Source organism: Sorex araneus, chromosome 2, assembly GCF_027595985.1.
Source record: "Sorex araneus isolate mSorAra2 chromosome 2, mSorAra2.pri, whole genome shotgun sequence".
NCBI lineage: Eukaryota > Metazoa > Chordata > Mammalia > Eulipotyphla > Soricidae > Sorex > Sorex araneus.
The window spans coordinates 80,135,128-80,158,459 of NC_073303.1; the positions used below are offsets into that span (position 1 = coordinate 80,135,128).

At 35.7% G+C, this 23,332-nt stretch overlaps 1 protein-coding gene across 15 annotated transcripts in view; it reads right to left on the bottom strand.

Annotated features, from left to right (window-relative positions):
• The window catches only part of CSPP1 (centrosome and spindle pole associated protein 1), a 104,404-nt gene that overhangs the window by 59,063 nt on the left and 22,009 nt on the right, over positions 1-23,332 (bottom strand). For 7 of the 15 annotated variants that reach the window (XM_055127769.1, XM_055127765.1, XM_055127764.1 and 4 more), the window contains 5 exons: positions 17,578-17,658; positions 16,395-16,493; positions 15,144-15,583; positions 4,001-4,099; positions 1,742-1,809 (listed from right to left, as the gene is read on the bottom strand). In XM_055127769.1, coding sequence (XP_054983744.1) covers positions 1,742-1,809; positions 4,001-4,099; positions 15,144-15,583; positions 16,395-16,493; positions 17,578-17,658 — 787 coding nt within the window. The remainder of the gene's footprint in view (positions 1-1,741; positions 1,810-4,000; positions 4,100-15,143; positions 15,584-16,394; positions 16,494-17,577; positions 17,659-23,332) is intronic. The other 8 variants (XM_055127773.1, XM_055127772.1, XM_055127771.1 and 5 more) reach the window with 4 other exon arrangements.

The window sequence follows — 23,332 nt, forward strand, 5'->3', positions numbered from 1 at the left end:
AAACTTATCCATCAAGAAACCTGAATTTCTCTAACTTCCATTTTTAGTTCTATGAAGGTTGTAATACTTTTTTTAAATACTTTTTAAAGTATTTCATGAGGCCTTTCACGCGGCCGACCTGAGTTCAATTCTTCCGCCCCTTTCGGAGAGGCCGGCAAGCTACCAAGAATATCAAGCGCTCGCAGCAGAGCCTGGCAAGCTACCTGTGCGTATTGGATATGCCAAAAACAGTAACAATAAGTCTCTCAATAAGAGACATTAGTGATGCCCACTCGAACAAATCGATGAGCAACGGGATGACAGTGACAGTGACAGTGAAGGTTGTAAATACTACCTACTTTGTTCAGGAAATGGAGTAAATACAATCATTCCACACTAGATTTAGTGATGTCTTTAGTTATTTATTTTTCCCCCTTCATTGTCAAAGGGGGGGGGAAATCAAAAATTGGATTACATCCAACAAAAGCATTTGTATTGTAAAAGAAATTAACACTAAAAAAGACATCACACTGAATGGAATAAAACATCTGCATATGATGCATCTAGCAAAGGGTTAAACTCCAAGATACAAAAAGAACTTGAAAAATCCAACATAAAAACAAACAACTCATCGAAAACTAGGAAGAAAGAACAAGATAGAAGCCAGAAAAGGATTTTATGGACCACAGTAGTTCAATACTCACGCTTTGGCATAGACATGGTGTGGTGACACTATACCTCTAAAACATTAACATTTCTTTTGATGTTGTTTCCATATACAAAAGACATAGTGGAGGGCCAGGGTAATAGCCCAAAGATGGAGAGTGCATGCCTTCAAACTGTAAAGTCCAAGTTCTATTTCTCCATCCCCTTCAGGCACCATAGTGGCCCCCAATTTTGCCAGGGCCCAAGATGCACCACTGGGTCCAAACAGGCCCAGAACCATCAGAAGTTGCACCAAGATCTGGTTACTACTGGCCCACATCCCCCTCCCAAAAACTGGAATGTATGCATGACTTACTTCTAGCCAAAGAATATGATCAGGGTGAAATTAATTTGCAAATATAACTAAAGTATCAAACCATCTGAGTTAATCAAATGAGATATTATTTTGAATGGGCACCATGTACTAAAATAAGTCTTTCCTGCGTGTGGAGATGCCTCTTGTTCACATTATAAAGTGAACAGTCACAATGATGAAGCCCATGTTCTGGAGGAACTATGAATGAGCTGGCTTCAGTTGACATCCAATAAGAAACCAGATCTGAGAGACAGTATAAGACTTGAGGGGCTTGCTTTGCATTCCCTGCTTCAAATCCCCAGAACCAACATATGATCCCCAGGGGTCACTCCTGAGCTGAAAAACCAGAATAGGCCCTGAGCATTGCCAGGTATGACCCTCCCTATCTCCTCTCCCAAAAAAGAAAGAGAAGTAAAAGAAACTGCCCTTAAGTCACAAGAAAGTGAACTGTCAAAAATATGAATGAACTTGAAAACAAATTTTTCCCCTCCTTCAAGTCTCCAGATACAAAATCACTGTGAGATTCTATGTAAAGGACCTTGTGAGACTTGTAATTGTGAGACTCTGAGCAACACGTGACCCATGGCCAGACTTTTGATCCAATACAACTGTAAGATAATGTTATGAACCACTAACATGGTTACCAGCGTAAGTAGTATTAATTATAACAGTGATTTCTCACCAAATACTTTTTAAAAATACTCTTACAAAAGTCTGAACAACTGAAAATTTTGTACATACCAAAAAGCATCCCTGCAAAAGGACTACATATCTCTCGATTAGTTCTGGATGGTTCACTGGCAGGAGCACTTTTTAAAAAAAGAAAAGAAAGAAATTAAAAGGCAAATAATTTACAGGAAAATGTAAAAATGAGTTATTAGCCTTTTAAAGCACTGTGAATACTATAATACTTAGTTTTAAAGTTAGAATAAATCCATGCCATTGTCTCTCTTATTGTGGGATACAAATGTATTTGGGCTGTATAAAATTGTTTTTCTGCAGCCTGTTTCACTGGCCCTATGTTGTCCAAATAAAAGACTTTGAGGGGTTGGAAGAGATAGCTCAATAGGCTAAAGCGCATGATTTTGCATGCAGAAGGCCTAGGGTCCATCTCCACAATCACAGTTCCCCAAGCCCCTGAACACTGCTATGTGTACTCCTCCCTTGAACAGTAATCCAAACAAGGAAAATAAGAATGTAGATATAAATAAACCTTTTTATCAAAAAAAGGAAAAAGGCCTTGCACATAGGGCCTTTTTCCTTTTTCAAATTGACCCAGGTTTAATTCCCAGCACCATATAATGATGTCCTTAGTACCACCAAGAGTGACCCCAGGGTAAAGTCAGGAGTAAGGTCTAAGCACAGCTGGGAGTAGCCCAAATCTCCACTCCTTCCCAATAAAGAGAAAAGTGGCCTAAGTAAGAAAGCTAGCAGAAGGGTTATGGCACAGCATATGATCTCCCAAGCACCCCATATGGTCCTCTGAGCAGTACCAGGGATGATCCCCAAGCACAGAGGCAGGACTAAGCCCAGCTAGTGTACCCCTTCCAAAGAGAGAGAAAAGTATTACTTCTGATACCTTATTTTTTAGAAAAAGCCATCCCAAAAAAACTCACCTTGTAAGACAAAGAGCAAAAAAAAAAAAAAAAAAAACTCAAAGAAAGTAATAATATTATAATATTCAAGGAGCAAGTTGTCTTAATTCAAGCATTTTTATATATTACTTTTCTCCAAAGAACATTTTACTGATATATTCATTTTATGTATCAAATTCAGAATTATTCTTGTAAGAAATTCACTAAAATGAAAAAAAGCTATAAAAAATGCATATAAAATACTTAAGTCCCTTTCTTTTCAATATGATAAATAAAGGCACCAATTTTTAAAAGGGTCCCCTCTGGCCTCTGAGCATCACAAGGAATAATCCACCCCTGAATCCCCAGTTCCTGGGCTCCTGGCCCCAAAACTGCAGTATTGCCAACAAACAAACAAAGAAGTAGGTGCCAAAAAGATAGCTCATTGGGATGAAATAATGCACAAGACCTGGGCTCAATCCCTGACACCATGTGGTCCACAGCGGATGGGGTCTGCACCACCTGATGTATGTAGTGCAAAGACAAGATGTTTAAAGTAAACAAAATTTATTCAATGAAAAATAAAAACAAAGTTTGAGGGGCTGATCTTGTGACTTAGCAGTAGAGCGTATGCCTGGCATGTTCAGGGTTCAAGCCTCTGCACACTATCACCAACAGGTATCAACTGCCAGAGCAACAAAAACTGTATTTCAGTAAGGAAAAGAAAATCACAATGCCAGAAAATCTATTTCCAGTTAAGTTACATCACCCTCTGATATTTTAAATATTTTAGATTTATTTATAATCTGTTAAACTTTTATTCCTCATCATCATTAAAATTTTGTATTAATATTTGTAAGGACTTATTCAGAACACATAAGCACACTTTATAAAAAACTTTCTCTTCATGCTGGAGAGATAGCACAGGGGCTAATATATTTACACGGATGCAGTCAACCGTTACTCTATCTCTGGTACTTCATATGATCTCCTGAACACAGAGCCAGTAGTGAGCCCTGAGCACCACTGAATGTGGCCCCAAAAATAACAAAAGCTTCCTCTTCAAAACAATTTTGAAGCCAAAGAGATAGCGCAGGGATTAAGGCACTCACCAACCCCAGTTTGAATCCCTCATCCCATGCAAGGTCCCCGAAGTACCACCAGAGGTCATTCCTAAGCACAGAGCCTAGAGTAGTAGTCCTGAGACTCAGCAGGTGTGGCCCCCAACACAAACAAACAAAAAAGAATATTGCAGCTTACTATAAATTGACATTTAACACAACCTCTGCCTTTCGATTTAATTCCTTTCTTGTTAATAAGACTAAGGTTGCTAACACACTACACCTTTGTAATTTTTTAATAAGTCATTTTTAAACAGCTGCTCTTTCAGTGCAGTGAACAGGTGAATTCATATTACATACAATACCTTTCATTTCCAGCTGATGAGATTCGTATATTTAACTGTTCTGTGACATCACCACCATGCTCCATACGAGGCACATTTCCCCGTCTGTTCCGTAACATCCTTAAAAACATTTCAGCTTATAAAGTTCATTCCACATACAGTGGACTGTCTTATATTTCTTTGGTATTTACGTTTGATTTTGAAAATATTACAAGAAACAAAGTCCTAAAATGAAATTTTACTGCAAAAACACATTCAAAAATTCAAATGAAATCTGATTCAGGAATAATCCTGTTAATAAAACACTAATTGTTTAGGTTTAACAATCTTAAAGCAAAAGGAGATAATTAAAAGTCATCATTTGCTTATTCAAAGAATATTTATTGAATACCTACTATGTATCAAGTACTATTCTAGGCACTAGGTTCACAGAAATGGCCTCTGCCTTCATGAAGATTACAAATTTCAAAATGAAATCATTTTTAAATAAAAATTCAAAAATTCATATACTGTGGGAATTACTACATCTATAAACCCTTTTCAATTCATAATGTAACAGTGGTCTTACCATTAAAGTAAACGTAGCAAGTCACAACATTTACTAACACGGTAAATTACATGAAAAAATAAACATTAGCAATAGGAAATTAGAAAGTAGGCTGATACATTGGTAAAAGATGATTTGTTAATTTTGTTCACATTGGTAAAAGAGGTTATAACAGCAATTTGTTCATATTGGTAAAAGTGGTTATAACAACAAAATTATAATTTACAAATTTTCTTGTCAAAAATTATTTCAATAATTTTTAGAATATTTTTTCCATTTGGCAAAGATTGACTTCATTAGTTTAACTTCTCATATCAAAGAATAAATAAGATTATACCAACATACATAAGCATACATGAAGAACAGCATCTCATAAGACATTTCTCTTTTCATTTCTATTAGATTAGCAAGCTATGTAATCTTTCTTAGAGAATTGATTTAAAGAAACATAGGAGTTGACGTATTATTCAGTATTTGAAATTTCAGTAATTTCATTATTATATTAAGAAGCAATTTGTGTTTGTTTCTGCTTAGGGACCACACACGGCAGAGCTTGAGAGCAACTCATGGCTCTGTATTCTGGGGATTGCTCCCAGCAGAGCTCAGGGAAACATGTGGTAAGGAGTTGGTCACATGTCCAAAAAGCAAAAAACTGGAAGCCATAATCAGAATTTATCACAACATAGATGATTTTATATCTAACGTCTACATACTCAAATTTCTCTCTTAAACTCATATATCAATTTAATGTCTCCGACTAAATATCTACCACATAAAGATCAGGCAAGTGCTGGAGTAATAGTATAATAAGTAATGCGGTTAACTAGCACAAGGTTGTCCCAGACTCACTCCTTAGCATCCCATATGGTCCCCCAACCACCACCAGGAGTGATCCCTAAGTAACCAGTGAGCCAGGAGTAACCCTGAGCATCACTGGATATGGCCCACAATCAAACAAAGAGCAGGTAAATATAAAATCAAATTAAAATTTGTGATTAATAATCCCAGGCAACCAGATTTAGTTATATTGGATGTGTATAAACACCCAAATGCAGAAAAGAATTAATAGGGCTGGTATAAGATTATCTATCCTTAGAAAGACCTGCTTATAATACAAGATTGGTCATTAACTGGTACTAAGAAAAACATTTTAAAAGTTCCCCACCATACCCCTCATAAGAGTGGCTCAATGGTGCTTAAACTGTTTGAATAAACAAGAGTTTATGATAAACATCTACTTTCCTTCATGGAGTACTGAATTTGGTAGATGCAAATAAAGAATTTCTTAATGGTCATCCCCCCAATAAAAGCCCTGAGTCCTGTTGTGAGCACTCCTCAAAGACAATATTTCACATATAAGTCACTACTGGACAAATTAACAATATCCTAAAGGTCTCCAGTGGGAGGACTCTTAGGAGTCTGTGCCTGGTTCCTTTAGATTTTGTTCCATGATGCATCTTGTTTCTCTGCTGATTTTGCTTTGTGTCCTTTCATTATGAATCATAGCCATGAGTGTGTGTGTATATATATAAATATATATATAAAATACATATATATATTTAAAAATCCTGTTAATTTTTGTAGCTAATCGGCAAACCTGAGGGTGGGTCTTCGAAACTCACAGCACAAAATACAAAAGTAAATTTGTTTATATGATAAAGTCCTGCTTATGTCAATGAAAGTCACAACTTTTTTGTTGTTTTTGTTTTGGGGCTATACCCAGTGGTACTCAGGCCTTACTCCTGGCTGTGAGTTCAGGGATCACTCTTGGCAAAGCTCAGGAGACCAGATGGCATGCTAGGTATTGAGCCTGGGTCAGTCGCATGCAAGACAAGTACCCTACCTGCTATACTATCACTCAGTCCAAGTTACAAATTTTTTAAACAAAATGGGGAAATCTCAAGATTAGTCATTTGGGAGGGGACTCTGGACCATAACCAGTGGTCCTCAAGGATCAAACTGGTGTCAGCTGCAAGCCAGGCAAGCAAAGCACCTTAATTCCTATACACAGCCCTACAAAATTAATATAGTTTAAAATATAAAATTCTTAAATTTAACAAGAGCTTATAGCTTCTGCATTTTCAGTTAAGCTGGCTAAAAGCAATCTTTGGACTTCATAGTCTAGCTTTTCTTTATACAGTTATATGCCAAAGTATACTGTGCTCAAAGTACCTACACTAAAAAAAAAATGTTCTATGAGCTCTTCTGTATATATAATTTTAATAAAGTAAATATGATAACCACAAAGGATTTTCTTCAAAGTTCATTCTAAATTAAAGAAACTGCAGTGATGCAATTTAGAGGAAGGAGGGAGTAACGGAGGAAGAAAAAAATTTATGTATAAGGTCGATTTCTATGCTAAATTCAAGAAAACCTATTTCTAAAATCAAGAAATTTCCTAATGAATAGCCCATGTGAAAGATGATTTGAGGTACATCCTTCCATTGAAGATATAAATTTATTAACAAAATTACCCAAAATTTCACTGTTACTGATAACGAGAACAAAATCTGGATAAGTGTTCAAAAGGGCAAAATGGAGCAGAAGTTTCCCCTATTATTCAAAAGTAGTTTTCCTATTTGGTGTTATTCACTGGGTTATTTTTTTTAATCTGGAACACTAAGAATTGTTCCACATAAATGAACAATACAGCATTCCCAGGTCTACAGAACAATTTAACAAATAATTTAGAAGAATATCAAATAGAAAAATCTATTTAAAATAGCAAGGGAAATATGTATTTTATTAAAAAATATAAATAAAATCTCAAGATAGCTTTTATGAAGTGACTAATGTTTACTTTGCTAAATTAAGAAAAACTTACTGACCGAGTTTCAATAAAAAAATCTGTTACTGCACAGGTATGCAGGACCCATGATTGAGATCTCCAAGCTCACTAGGAATGGGACTGGGTCTCCTTCCCCGAGCTCTCCAGTTTTCAGTAGCTTGGCAGTCACACCCACAAATTGATGTTCCCCCCATCTTACCCCCATCCATATAATCTCATCAACAACCAAGATCCAGAGACTATGAAATAAAGCTCCTGGAAAAGAGTGACACAGAACACCCTGGAGAGCACAGTCAAAACCTCTAACACTCTAGCCCACTGATGTACCAGAAGTAGCACACAAATGGATTTAACACGTATGTTTGTAATCTGGCTCCAGGATGAAATATAATAATCTTCACACACATTCCTCTGATGGTGGTGGGAAGGTATACAGTGATGGGATTGGTGTTTGAATATTATCTATAATGAACTATTTTGAACAACCATATAAAAATAAAATATAAAAAATTATTACTAATATCTGAACACAAAAACAAAAATTAGAAAGGAACTTGACAAAATATGAAGACAAAGTTTGAAAAGTTAATCACCTTGTTTTTTCTAAAAGTATGCATATAATTATACAGGACTAACTTCATTTACTAAATTTCTTCTGTAGCACTGTAGCACTGTCGTCCCTGTTGTTCATCAATTTGCTCGAGTGGGTACTAGTAACGTCTCCACTGTGAGACTTGTTACTGTTTTGGGTGTATCAAATACGACATGGGTATCTTGCCAGGCTCTGCCATGTGGGCAGGATACTCTCAATAGCTTGCCAGGCTCTCCGAGGGGGATGGAGGAATCGAACCCAGGTCGGCCAAGTGCAAGGCAAATGTCCTATCCACTGTTCTATAGCTCCAGTCCAAATTTCTTCCATATTTCTAAAAATTTCATATTTAGCAACTCCAAACAATTCCTTTTTCATTTCAACTTATCAACTTTTAGAGCAGTTTTCTTTTGTCTGTTTGTTTCATTTGAGTGGTTCACCTGCCAGGTCAGGGTTTACTTCTATATTCAGGGGTCACTCCAGGAAGTGATAGGGGACCTTAAGTAGTGTCAGGGGTCACAGGGTCAGCATTATACAAGGCAAGTACCTTAACCTCTGCACTATCTCTCTGGCCCCCTTATCAGTCTTAAATTTTATAAATCTTAACTGAAGCAAGTGGAAGTACTTTCTGAATAAAAAATAGGGTCAGTAATGGTTTTATTCCTGCTATCTCTCTTTTCAATTCCCTCAACAATAAAGAGCCACTGATAGCAATATTCAGAAATAATGAATTCACTAAGTGTCTAAGAATAACCTCATTCCAATCAAAGGACACAGATTATAAACCACTGCTTCCCTGACAAATCCCTTCTGTTTACCTAAACCAAATCAGATTAAAAACATCACTCTGACTCAAAAATAATCTATGAAATACTGTGCTTTAAGTTTCTGGCTAGTGAATAAAAAGCTAAAATGGTTTCACTGTCTTAATATTAAATATATATGTTAATGAGGGGTTTTTTCACTCAGTATCATTGAAGACATGGTTTAATCAGCTCTACTTACTTAGATCCAAACCTCAATGCCAAGAGAAATAATTATAGGATGGAGGTCAAATTTAACCTAAAATTAATTTATATTTACCTAGAAAAATAATCATTTTCTTACAGGAAAAGAAAAAAGGAGGCAAGATGTTTAAAACAACAAATTTTCTCTGTTCATTTAAATACAAATGAACAACTCCTGAATAAGAAAAAAAAACTCCTTTATTAAAGAAAAGGTCAAATAAATTTATTATCTTTATGCTATCAAGAATAAAGTATTTGTTGTGAGTGCAGTTAGAATGGACCACTGTGACAATGATGGGTGGAAATGATCACTCTGGAATGAGTGCTGGAAGTAGGTAAACAAACAGATATACGGGATAACCTTTCAGTACCTGTATTACAAACCATAATGCCCAGGAAAAAAGAAAAAGAGAACAAGAAAGAGTAAGAGAAAGGAAGAAAGAAGTAAAGTGCCTGCCACAGAGGCGGCTGTGAGAGGGTTGGAGAGTGGTTGGCAGAAGGGAAACTGGGGAATGGGAAATGTACACTGGTGAAGGGACTGGTATTGGGACATTGTATGACTAATACCCGGTCATAAACAAGGTTGTAACTGCATATCTCCTGGTGATTCAAATAAGTAAAATAAAACTAACAATATGTCTCCAAACAATATAAAAAAGAATAAAGAATTTTAAAATAAAATAGTAACCATTTGTTGTTCATATTCATACAGCTAACAGAGAAACAAATTTCTTCTAACATAAAAGAATTAATGTAACTCTTACTAATGGTTACATCACTGTGTTTTCCTATCAAGAATTTCTCCAATGTGAGTCCCTGATGGCACCACAGCACCAGAGATCCCTCCGGGCCCCATATAGAGCCAATTTCGCCGGGGCACCCCAGATGGAGCAGGTGCAGTCTCCCCACTTTCTCCAGATGAAATCCCAGCACCCAAGAGCTCCCATAAGCAAGGCCTATGTATGCAGGTACCAGGGCTAAATCTCCAGGCCACAGTTTCCCCCCTTCCCTACCCGGTTCTTCGCCTGCTCCAACACCTAGCTGTCACACCCACAAGCTTCCGTAGGGCACTATCTTGGCGCACCATCAGCCCTGGTCCAGAAACTCCCAAATGAATCCCAAAATGGACTAGTGCCCTACAGAGATGTCTCTGGAATCCGACCATCTACAATCTAGGATCACAGAAGTACATGGCTGCTTCACAGCCACGTGAACACTCATGATATTCAAAATGAGCAGTGGAAAATAAATTATCTATCATCTGTCCCTGGAAGGCAGGCTTGAATGGTGGTGGGAAAATTTGAGCAAAACATAATGTCCAAAAGTAGAGAAAGAGTACTGGGGAAATTGTCTGCCATAGAGTGGGATAAGGACTGGGATGGAGGGAGGGAGGGGGTAGTGGGATAATGGGGACATTGGTGGTGGAAAATGTGCACTGTTGGAGGATGGATGTTCCATCACTGTATGGCTGAATCTCAAACATGAAAGCTTTGTTACTGTATATCACAGTGACTCAATAAAATTTTTTAAAAAAAGAAAAGAAATAATTTCTTCAATGTGAATTTCTCCAACGTGAATTTCCCCAACATGAATTTCTCTAATATGAATGGATTCATTGGATTCTAGGGATATTACAAGTGATCCTAAAACTTATTTAACCAACTTTTTTCAGAAAAAAAAAATCACTCAGCATCCCATTGGAAATCTACTTTAAGTGAAAAAAACAAAACTGTGCCCAACTGTACCCACAGCTACCACTGTCCCCTGGATCATTCCAGTGACTTCCTCTATCCTGGGTATAATAGGCGGTATCATCCACTCAGGGAAACACTAAATAAGAAAAGTTAAAAGAAAAATGCAAAGCTGTTAACTGTGGACCACCATTTTCCAGTTACCAAATATTTATTTTTAATTCAATCGTAATATTTATCTAATCAATAATCTTTAAAGGAGAAGAATGTGAAAATAGCCATTCCAAACAAAAATAAAAATTACCAAAAGATTAAAATTACCAAATTATATAACTCATGTTATATAAATCATTTTACTTCATGTACATCTTTAAATATTAAGTACACATACTTCTTAAAATATTCTATGCTAGTAAGTAAAAGAAAGAATCAATTAACATGGCTAACATATAAGACTGTGATTTACTGAGTGTTATTTCAGAGTTTTATCAAATGACTAGTAAGATTATAAAACAAGCAAATATGAAGTTAAATGGAAACGCTAACTGCACTAATCACATAAAAGATAGCATCTGAATACTAAACATCTTTTACTCATCAAGATTTGTTATAAGGGGGCTGGAGCAATAGCACAGTGGGTAGGGCGTTTGCCTTGCACGCGGCCGACCCAGGTTCGATTCCCAGCATCCCATATGGTCCCCTGAGCACCGCCAGGGGTAATTCCTGAGTGCAGAGCCAGGAGTAACCCCTGTGCATCGCCAGGTGTGACCCAAAAAGCAAAAAAAAAAAAAAAAGAAATCAGGTAATAAATTCTTTAAAAAAAAAAAAAAAAAAAAGATTTGTTATAGGGGCTGGAGTGACAGCACAGTGGGTAGGGTGTTTGCCTTGCACGAGGCCAACCCAAGTTCGAATCCCAGCATCCCATATGGTCCACCTGAGCACCGCCAGGAATTATTCCTGAGTGCAGAGCCAGGAGTAACACCTGTGCATCACTGGGTGTGACCCGAAAAGCCAAAAAAAAAAAAAAAAAGATTTGTTATAAAGTAAAACATAAGAATATTCTACAGCTAAAGTTAATTACAATGACTATATTTCAAATTATTAGGATAATAAAATACTCATTACATTTAACAAGTTTACTTGAAAATTTTACTCAGGTTAGCAAATATGTATGTTGGTAGTATGATAAACAATTTTATATTTTAAGATAATTAATGATTAAATATAAATAAATCACATACTCAGAACAAACTGTCAAGCAAAGTGGTAACCAACTTCTTAACTACTTAAAGTCACTTCAGGAACCAGGAATATAGGTCAGAGATATATACGCCTCATATGTATGAAGCTCTAAGTTTGATGTTAGCAATCAAAAATATGCATATACACACATACATATGCAATAAAACATTGCCAATGAAATAAAGTTTAGAAAAGTAAATTATTTCTAGGCTTCAGTTCCTATATAAAGTGGGAGAAATATTTCCTTAATAAATACATTATGATACACATAAAAGTTTATAAATTAATAAATAACAGACCAAAAATGTGACACTCAAAAATAATTAGCAATCAAAGCTAAAATTTATCACGACTGCTGAAAGACAAAAAAGAACATGGGGAAACTTACTGATGAAAAAAAACTAACTTTGTACATCTCATACTCATAATTTTTTATATTAAGAATTCAGGTTAAGTTTAGAGTATATTAAGAATAAAGGGTTAGTGCAATAGACCATATGACACATATTATTAGTTTCAGAACTTTCACCAAAAGATACATTTCATTAGTTTCAAATATTTGACCAGTCGTTTTTTCCTAACAACCACTCTGCCAGCTAAGTAAAATAACCACTGTAAAAAAGTTATTTTGCTAGAAATAAAAAAAATCTATAAATGTGAAATCCAACTTTACATCAATTGAGATAGTCATTAATGAAAAGCCCTACTAATCTTATAAATGAGTTCATGCAAATGGTTTAAATGGTGCTTTCATACAAAATGGGCACACCATATTTTAACAATTTAAATTGTTTTTATTAATTTTTTTTATTTCTGGGCCACACCTGATGATGCTCAGGGGCTTCTTCTGGATCAGTGCTTGGTAAGTCGCTTGAGGGATGTTTGAGGAGAGCCACGGTCCCAGTGATGGAACCAGGCTGCCTGCAAAGTATGTGCTCCAGCCCACTGAGCTATCTTTCAAGTCCAATGATAGTTGGAAGGAATACTTTCAAAACTTTAAAATGTATAATTGAAATTATTCCTACTCAACTTCATGCTTAATCTTTTCTTTTTTTCATTTTATTATCAGTGTCAGCAATCCAATCAAGGACCACACACCTGAGAGATATGCGCCCATCTTCACAGAGCTACATCTCCTATACTAATCTATTCTTAAAATATGACTTGGGAAAAATTACATAGAAATATTTCATTTTGTTTACATAATACATAAGAAAATATAACAGTTCTCAAATAATTAGGGTAAAACACATTTGTTAGTCCTTGTTTAAAATTACTAAAGTGTAATTATAAAAATAATAAAATATTGGCTTAATGCCCATGATCCCAGAGGCCATCTAACTACTCTCAGCACAAGTAGCTTCTTGCAGAAATGCCTTCAGACTGTGAACTAAGCCACAGCTCCATGCTGCCCCAGGAGGGGAAAAGTTTTTCTCTCTTAGCTTTTCCTTTGGGGGGCGGGGAGCGTGTGTTGAGTCGTGGTGACCACCATCTTATAAGGTCCACTAAACTTAGGTACGAGCTTGCAATGATGCAATTTTTGGCAGAAATGTCCCTGGACTTAGCTACTAAAATACAGAAATCCAAACCGCATGGCCGCAACCTCATATCTCTTCATTCTCTCAGCAAGGGAAAACAAATTATCAAATGCTGCCTTTTCAGCAGATTAGATTTGGGGGGGAAAATTCCAAATAATAATAGTGAGTTTTATGGTGAAATATTGAATGTAATCAAAGTAACGAGAAAGTAAAGTGAAAATTATCAGCTACACAGGCAGGAGGTGGGGGTGGGGTGGGAGGTATACTGGGGTTCTTGGTGGTGGAACATGGGCACTGGTGAAGGGATGAGTGTTTGAGCATTGTATCACTGAGACTTAAGCCTGAAATCTTTGTAACTTCACGTGGTGATTCAATAAAAAATTTTTTTAAAAAATAGAGTATTTTAGAAATTAAAAAATATCATCACAATGAACTTCCTGAAATTCAGCTTAAAAGCTGTAAATTATATATATTATACTCTAAAGGCACAAAATTTTTTAAATTTACAATGGCAGAACAAGAGTCCAAAATTTTCTCAGTTCCACAATTGACAGTTTAATTAGGTTAAGCAGCTTTTAGCTCCCTTCAACATGATTAGGAGCATTTTCTTAAGTATAAACAATATGGTTTATATCAGAAAAACTATAATTACCACTGAAAAATTCTAACTATTCATTCAAATTACTTAAATCAGAGTGAATTAAAAGAAGGTGGGCAAGATATAATATCTACAAAACAAAGATAAAAGAACTGTGAAGGCTATGCAGTATTACTAATCAACAGTACTCAACATAGAATATTTTTCCTCAAAATTTTCTAAAATACTAAAAAAAATTTTTACTAATAAACAGGTGTCAGTATTTAAAATTTAGATGTAAGCCTCTGTGTAACAAAGTCAATGACAAATATGAAACAGATATTTTCATGCCCAAATCTAAAAGATTAAAATAAACAGCTATAAGCACTAAGATAAATTGTTTCAAAAAATAACCCCATTGTATCAGTTAAGAAATAACAGTTTCACAAAAACAATCATTCAAAAGAATGAAAAAGATCTGGAAATTTCCAAAATACTTCAATAAATGCTTAATATCTCAAAGCAAATGAATGTTGTAATAAATATAATGAGTATGGAAACCTTAAAAGAAAAATACTATTTAATGTATTTTATAATATCCTTATTTTTCCTCTTTAACATCAGAGACTGAGACAACCATCAACCTGATTTTTAAATGAAGTTATTGCACGCAGGAATAATTTTTCCCTTGCTAGTAGTCCCTTAGGGGCACTATGATTCTGAAACAACTTTGGTTTCTTGCCTCACAGATTTTATTGAACATTACTGATGGCATGAATTTAAATTATACACTGAATCACTTCTATCCTACAATTCAGATCCTCAGTAAAGTTTTTTGTTTGTTTGTTTGTTTGAATTCTACCTATTCCCAAAGTTGAGACATAGCAGCTTTTGTTTTTCTGTCCCTCTCTGGGAAATTTTATTTCTCATTTAATTTTACATAAAGGTTGTAGAATGTCAATATGCCAGTTTTAATATAATGAGATCTCCTTCTCCCATCTTGAGTTTTAATTTGTTCTCCCAAAGGCACCAAAAATAAAAAGGGAAAAAAAAAGGTAAACCTTAAAACTGAGAACAATTCAAATTCAATCAAATACATAACTCAAAACTTTCTTCTTAATATAACGATAAAAAGTAACAACATAAATATTAAGCTATATAGATAATGAATAAAGTTATAAATACCTGTCATTTGGATACATTTTCAAAAATCTTCTATCAAAATCACTTTCAAATCTAAACCTCTCGTCCATTTCTTCACCTACTTCAGGATCTTTGTCTGGTCTATAGTACTGTCTATCAAAAGCATGATCCTCATTCAGCCTGTATGATCTTCTATTTGGAGCATCAGTCTTGCTGGCAAATCTCTGATGTTTTCTATTGAAAATGCCCTGATCTTCATTCGATTTTTTACTGATTCTTCTATTCCTTAATTCAATTTCATCATCTAGTTGTCGATATCTGTCCTCCTCTAGTCGTCTTTGATTTAGAAGCTCTTCATATTCCTCTGAAGGAATTAAAACCTCTCTCCTAGGACCCTCCAAATTTTCAAAAGATGTCTGTATTTGTGATGATAGATCAGGCTTAACTTGACTAACAGGCTTCTTATTTCTTTGATTTTTGGACTGTTCAATTAAAGAAAAAGAAGAAATAGTGAGACTGTACATCTTAAAATTAATTAAACCCTCAAATGATATTTAGTATATCATCTCAATTCTGAGGATTAATTACCTATAAAAATATTTTATAAAATAACCATAAGGAAGTGTTATCACTCAATAAAACCCATTATCAAATAGACAGTCAACTGCACTGTGCATAATGACTATAAAGAAAGACAATAAGCTAAAAGCAAATTCACATCCCAGAAAATACCAGACATGTTCTGGCAGTTTTATATAGCTTCAAAATATTTCAAATTAAATTTTTTCTAATACAAAGAATACAGAAATGGTTAAAACTGTTTCTATTAATTTCAATAATCTTTATGTCTGAAAAAATATATATATCCTTTCAATATTTAAAAAATGTCACTTTAGGGCTAGAGCTAGTATAGTCGTTAAGGTGCCTGTCTTGTATGCAGTCAACACCTGTTTGATTCCAATTATCATACATGGTCCCCCAAGTACCACCATTGAGTGCCCCTGGGCAAGATCCAGGAGTAGCCCCCTGAGTATCACTACATGTGACTCCGAAACCAAACTTAAAAATAAACCTCCCACATAAAGTTAATGTTAAACAAGCAAAGCAAGTTCTTCAATGAGATAAAATCATTTACAACAAGATACTTAAGTGTACTGAATTTGGTTTAATTTATGCTTAATTTTTAAAATATTTACATAAAAATATTCTAATATAACATGTCTAATATACACATTTCTTCAACTAAGTACACAATACTTTGGTTTTAAAGATTACTTTAAAAGTAAAACCTACCTCAGTACTCTTCTCTATATGCCTGAATTTTTCCCTCGTTTCTTCCTTACCCCTGAGAAATTGGTTGTATTCTTTGTTGCGTTCAAGTTTCAACCTTTCCTTAAAACACAAATCATAAGGCAATGTGAACTTCAACTTCAGGAAAAAGTATATACCTTAATGTCAAATTAGACTATATAAAAAATAAATCATATTTAAATTTAAGCTTTATTATTTCAGAACTAATAGAAGATATATAAAGAGGTCAAAAACCATCAATGTGTGGTTTACCACATTACAAATATGCATCACGACATGCTCAGATCAACAAATGAGATCTCTAATGAATGAAACCTACTTCACTTATGAAGAATCTTCGTTTTTACAGTTCAGAAGTTATACAGCTTAAGTCAGGACTAGTTAAACATTTTCCACTGTGACCTCTTTTCATCCAAGAAATGCAACTTGGGCAAAATACTGCAAGAAACACCTCAATTTCATTGCATTTGATTGTAAAATAACTTTTGGTCATTGTGTGAACAGAAACATTTTATTATGTGGCCCCACATTCAGTAACAGGGTCGTGATCCACCTATAAGATGCTAGTGCTTATCACTACCATCTCTAAAAAGTATGTACATGTTTTGCAAAACAATAGAAACACACATTCAAGTAACTCCAGATCCTCACCCTACATAGAAGCTTACGATATCTCACCTACTCTTCATAGATCTATGTCAAAGATCATTACTTTGATACAGTAATATACTCAACATCTTCAGAAGCCAATACTGAAAAACTGAATTCCAAATATTTGATAATCAACGTATCATAAATGTAATGTTCAAAAAGAAATTTAACAGCACAACTCATAGACTCCACAGAATTTCAAAGAATTCAAATATGGAAAATAATATTATCTTCTACTTTCATTTAGAGCAGAAACATGTTATTGTCATGCTTTGATGTTTCATAATATTGCTATTCAATATAATTTGGGCTGGAGCAACAGTACAGTGGGTAGGGCGTTTGCCTTGCACGTGGCCGACCTGGGTTCGATTTTCAGCATCCCACATGGTCTTCTGAGCACTGCCAGGGGTGATTCCTGAGTGCAGAGCCAGGAGTAACTCCTGTGCATTACCAGGTGTGACCCAAAAAGGGGGGGAAAAAAAATATATATATATATAATTTTCTATACACATACCTTGGCAGATAACCTTTCATCAATAGGAAGAGAAACTCCCAAAGTAGATGGATCTATTTCACTTGTGGATAGAAAATTTTTCTGTATATATTAAGAAAATATATTACTAATTGTTTTTATAAAATATTTTACAAATATGTCTTCATATTCTACATTTTACACAATTACAATAAGCAGAGCAAAAGAATGAGATGAATGACAGAAAATGACAACTCTAGAGACCATATTAAACTAATTAGAAAATGATAATTTTCTTTCAATAAACATCTCCCTGAAGAGAAGAATTAGGCCTTAATTTTCATTTGCAACACATAACTATCTATTGCTGTTAGATGACACACACTGTGCCTAACTTTCTCGTACTGAAATTTAGCAGTAACATAATCTGGAGCAAGTAACTTAAATTCTCTGCTTGGTTTCCTGGTCTGTGAAATAAGGATAATTCCATATACATCACTGTGTTAGTGAGTATTAAGTCGATTTGTACTTATTAATAATTCCATCTCCATATCTTATATTTTTGAGGGATTGGGGAGTGTTTGGGCCACACCTGGTGATTCTCAGGGCTTACTCATGGTTGTGTGCTCAGGAAGGACCATATGTGGTACCTGGGATCAAACCAGGGTTGGCCATGTACAAGGCAAGTACATTACCCACTGTACTACTGGCTCCCAACCTTTCATTTATTCTTAAATAATAATTATTGACCATCTAATACCTTCCAGGTAGTTACTTTCTTTGGTGGTAGGGAGTCAAAGCATCATTTCCCTATATTCAAAAGATTTACAATTCAGTTGCAGAAATAATCATGTTTATAAATAGCTACAATATAATAATGTATAAAAATGTCACATACAAAACACTACAGAAACAAGTGACTAATATGAACTAAATGACTAATAGTTTCAGTCTAAGGTTATGAATTTAAGTTTACTAATTCAGTAACTTAATTTATGTTACAAAAGTAAGTTTATTTGTCAAGGGAAATCATATGAGACAACTATATCTGTGAGTCAGCTTAACCTCCATACACCTAAGTATACAATAAACTTAATCACTGTGCAGTATACATGCACCTGAAGAAAGATAACCTATCCTCTCAGATTTCACAGGATAATTCCCTTCTCCCAAATCATGTCCAGGATTAAGTTTGAAATTATCAATAAAAACGGAAAAATTAAATCAGAATAACAATACTGAGATTTTTTTTTATTTTAATCCTAGTTCATCCATTCAATAAATACTGAGTGCCTACTATGTCCCAAACCGATACATTTGGGACTTACCATCGAAGAAACATACAAAATCCCTGCATTCCCAAAGCTTATATTCAAGCAAGGGAAATTGAAGCAGTAACTATAGTGAAGAGTGACTACACAGCAATTAGTAACAAAAGAAAAAAACAAAACAACAAAAAAATACTCTAAAGACTAGAATACCAACGTAAGAAAAATGAAATTATGGAGCTTCCTTTCCCTTTGGACATATTCAACATAAGGTATCGATAGAATTATATTCCTAAGTGAAAATGTACATAGGCAGCTAAATTTTTATTTTACTGAGTTCAGGAGAGAGGTAAAAATATAAATTACTGATTCAAGCTGAAAGTCTCTGAGAATATGTCAATCTTGCATTGTTATAATGTGAAGTGCCGTATTCTAAAAGCACAGGAAAGATAGTGGTTTTTTTTTTTTGATGGCTTTCTTTGCAAACTTTTTTTTAATTTTAGGCACTTGAAACATCTAGAAGCCACAATAAACCTAGAGACTGGAACCTAGAAAGTGCCCTTATTGCAGGTGTCAATAAAGCCACTGCAGCCACTATACTCTACATTAGTTCCATGTTCCATTGCTTTTATTTCCATTTCCATCTTCTAATACCAACTCCAAACTATCTTTCATATTAACAAATGCCATCAATGATAATACAACACTAAAATTCCTTTGAATGTCTCTGAATTTAAAAACTTGATCTTAAATACAGAAATCCAAAACTGTGAGGCTGCTAGTGCGGCCGCTTGACCTCAGATCTCTTCATTCTCAGCAATGGAAAACAAATTATCAAATGCTTCCTTTTCAGCAGGTCCAACATTAGGGGGGAGAAACTCCAAATAATAATAGTTGAGTTTTTGGGACCCTCTACACCTAAAGACTTTGATTCCAGAGACCTTCTAACACATTTTGGCATCCAGCACAGCTTCTTACAGCAATGCACTGGAACTGAGAGCTGGGCTACAACTCCACACTGCCCGGGGATGGATCTTTCCTCTACACCCTGTCTTTCTGCATGGAAAATGGCGGCGGCAGCAACATCCACGTGGCGGGAGCCACCTTCTAAGACTCCTAACCCAGAGGTATACGGTTTTTACACTTTGGGGCTCCTAGGTAATCATGGGAAGTGGGTGTAACCGGCATGCCCTTGGCCCAGATAAATCCGGAGCTGCTGAGAGCGAAACAGACCCTCTGCGCCTAAAGACTTTGATTCCAGAGACCTTCTAACACATTTTGGCATCCAGCGCAGCTTCTTACAGCAATGCACTGGGACTGTGAGCTGGGCTATGCAATTTCTGGCAGAATTTTCCCTGGACTTTATACAGAAATCCAAAATATCTCTTAATTGTCAGCAATGTGAAACGGTTCCTTTTTAGCAGGTCTGACTTTGGGGGGGAACTCCAAATAATAACAGTGAGTTTTTTGTTGAAATATTGAAGGTAATCAAAGTAGCAGCCATTTCTCTAGACTGTGAACTAAGCAACAGCCCCACGCCAGCGGAGAAGAGGAAATATCCCTCTTTCCCGGTTGTTTCCCATTTTCAGGGAGAAACGCGGCGTGGCGTCCACCATACTATGTGGTGCAGGAAGGGGTATGAGGGGGAAAAAGAAAAAGGAAAAGGAAAAAGAAAAAAAAAGAGTTATGTACTTGGAGCAGTGGGGCTACATATCTCTTCATTCTCAGCAATGGAAAACTAATTATCAAATGCTTCCTTGGTAGTAGGGCTGTCTTTCTTGGGGGGAAACTCCAACAACAATAGTGAGTTTTGTGTTGAAATATGGAATGTAATCAAGGAAAAGAGAAAATGAAGTGAAATTCATCAGTTATGCAGTTGGGGGTGGGGGGGTGGGGGCGGGAGGTATACTGGGGTTTTTGGTGGTGGAATATGGGCACTGGTGAGGGGATGGGCGTTTGAATATTGTATAACTGAGACATAAGCCTGAGAACTTTGTAACTTTCCACATCGTGATTCAATAAAAAAAAATAAAAATAAAAAGTTGGTTTTTTTGTTGAAATATTGAATGTAATCAAAGTAAAGTGAAATAAAAGTGAAATTTATCAATTTAAAAAAAAAACTTGATCTTTTTGTTACAGCAGCAATTTCTTTTTCCCGTCTTTTTTTTTTTTTTTTAAGATTTTTGGGCCACAACAGACTGTACTAAAAATATTCCTGGCTCTGTGCACAGGAGTGACCCCTAAAGGTGTTCAGATCATATACAGTGCTGGGAATCAAACCAGTGCCAGTCATATTCAAGCAATTCTTATTTCCTGTACTATCTCTATGACACAGGAATTTCTTCCTTTACTTCCTATCAACACTGTGTTTTGAATTCTCCCCTACCATTTATAAGTAAATGGGAAAATGGTACATATAAAAGAGACATCTCACTCCATAAGAAACAGTAGGGGGATGGGTGCACATTGAGGTCCAAGACCAGGGAATAATTAAAGAAGACTGAATAATAAAACAAGAAAGAGGAAGAGGAGGAGAAGGAGGAGCTGTAGAGGAAGAGGAGAAGAGAATCTGAATTTTTATCCTGCAGGCAGATAAATAGAAATTGAAGTATTTACACCATTAAGAAACAGAATCATTCTGGAAAGTATGGAAAACACACTGATAATTACCATAGTGGAAGGAGCTCAGTTTAAAATCTGCAGCATTTAACTAAGGCAGGAAGATAAAGAGACTCCAATATACAGAACTAACTGTTCTGAAATACAGTTTTCAAGCTCCTCACAGATTGCTTAAAGAGGTAAAGTTTAAGTAACTTTACCTCTGCCTATCACACATAGCAAGTTAAAAATCTGCTTTCTAATCTGACCCTCTCCTATATCTATTAGTAAAATAATTTACTTAATTATTTCTTACTCTCAAAAAGGGCTGGAGCGATAACACAGTAGGTAGGGCGTTTGCTTTGCACACAGTCAACCTCAGTTCGATTCCTCCGTCCCTCTCGTAGAGCTGGCAAGCTACCATGAGTATCTTGCCTGCATGGCAGAGCCTGTCGAGCTACCCGTGGCGTATTCGATATGCCAAAAACAGTAACAACTGGTCTCACAATGGAAACATTACTGATGCCCACTTGAGCAAATCGTAAGCAATGGGATGTCAGGAACAGTGATACTCTCAAAAAGAATCTGTCCTAACCTAGCCAGGCTGGTACACTGACTTGGTGAAACAAATATATCAAGCCAGTAAACCCAATATACAAAGTGGAAATCTACCTATTATCCAATCCTTCTTCATTACAAATTCTCCATCTGTAAGCTTGCCCTCTTCAGTGCCTTGGATATTGAAGTGGACCACTAAAATATCCCAATTCTATTCACCTTTACAAAATAACACCTATCAAAGTACCTAGAAATTACAGTGGATAAAGGCCTTGCACGCAGTCAACCCAAGTTCTATCCCCAAACCGAATATAGTTTCTTGAGTCCAGCCACAGGGAATCCTTGAGTGCAGAACCAAGAGTAAGCTCTGTGTGTGGTCCAAAGAAAAAAAAAAAAAGAAACCCACCATTTCTGATCATTTTTTTTTTTGTCTTTAGGTCACACCCGGCAGTGCTCAGAGCTCATTCCTGTCTCTTCACTCAGGGTTCACTCCTTTAAGGGGTTCAGGGATCAAACCCAAGTTGATAGCATACAAGGCAAGTGTCCTACCCACTGTGCTGTCTCTCCAGCCCCCCTTTTTTGATCATTTTATTCTCCTTGTTAGAATTATATTTCTTGAGTGTATATGGATGCTAACACCACATGAAATTCTAAGCCTCTATAACACAAGGGGCTTTGGTTGAATGATAAATGGCTATATAAGATACTTTTTTAAAGGAAGTTTAATAAAAGTAGAAAGCTGTCCCTGTTCGGAGCCCAAGAAAGCTCAATGGTCATGTATGTGTAGCATAAGTGTGCAGGGTCCCTGGCACTACATGCCCTGCCCCCACAGGCACAGTCAAGGTTTCCCTGTGGTTCCCAGCACCTCTGGCCTGAGCAAGATCCCATCACTGAACCAAGCACTGAGCCATCCAGCCTGGTTTACTGAGTATGGCAAAGAGTAGCCCCTACAGACCCCTGAGCACCTTTTGGGAGACTACACCCCCAAAAAAGAGGAAAAAAAACATTTACAAAAATAATCAACATGTTTTGGTACAAAGATGTTGAGCAATTCAAATAATGACAATAAATCATTTAAACACATCTCAATATTTTACTACTAGGTTAATCCTAACGTGATTAATGTAATTTAAAGAACAAAACCTGGCATGCTGAAAAATGAATTTAAAAATAGCAACATAATGTTTATTGAGGCATAAGAAAGCAACAAAAACAAATGCAAAATGCAAAGCAGGAATCAAAGACTGGATTATAGCTATAAAAATTATAATATAAATTCATCTTGCAAAAAAGCAGATATAAAATAACAGCATTCAAAAGCTTCAAGATCACAAATAAAATCATTTTTCATATTATTGGCTTGAGAGCAACAA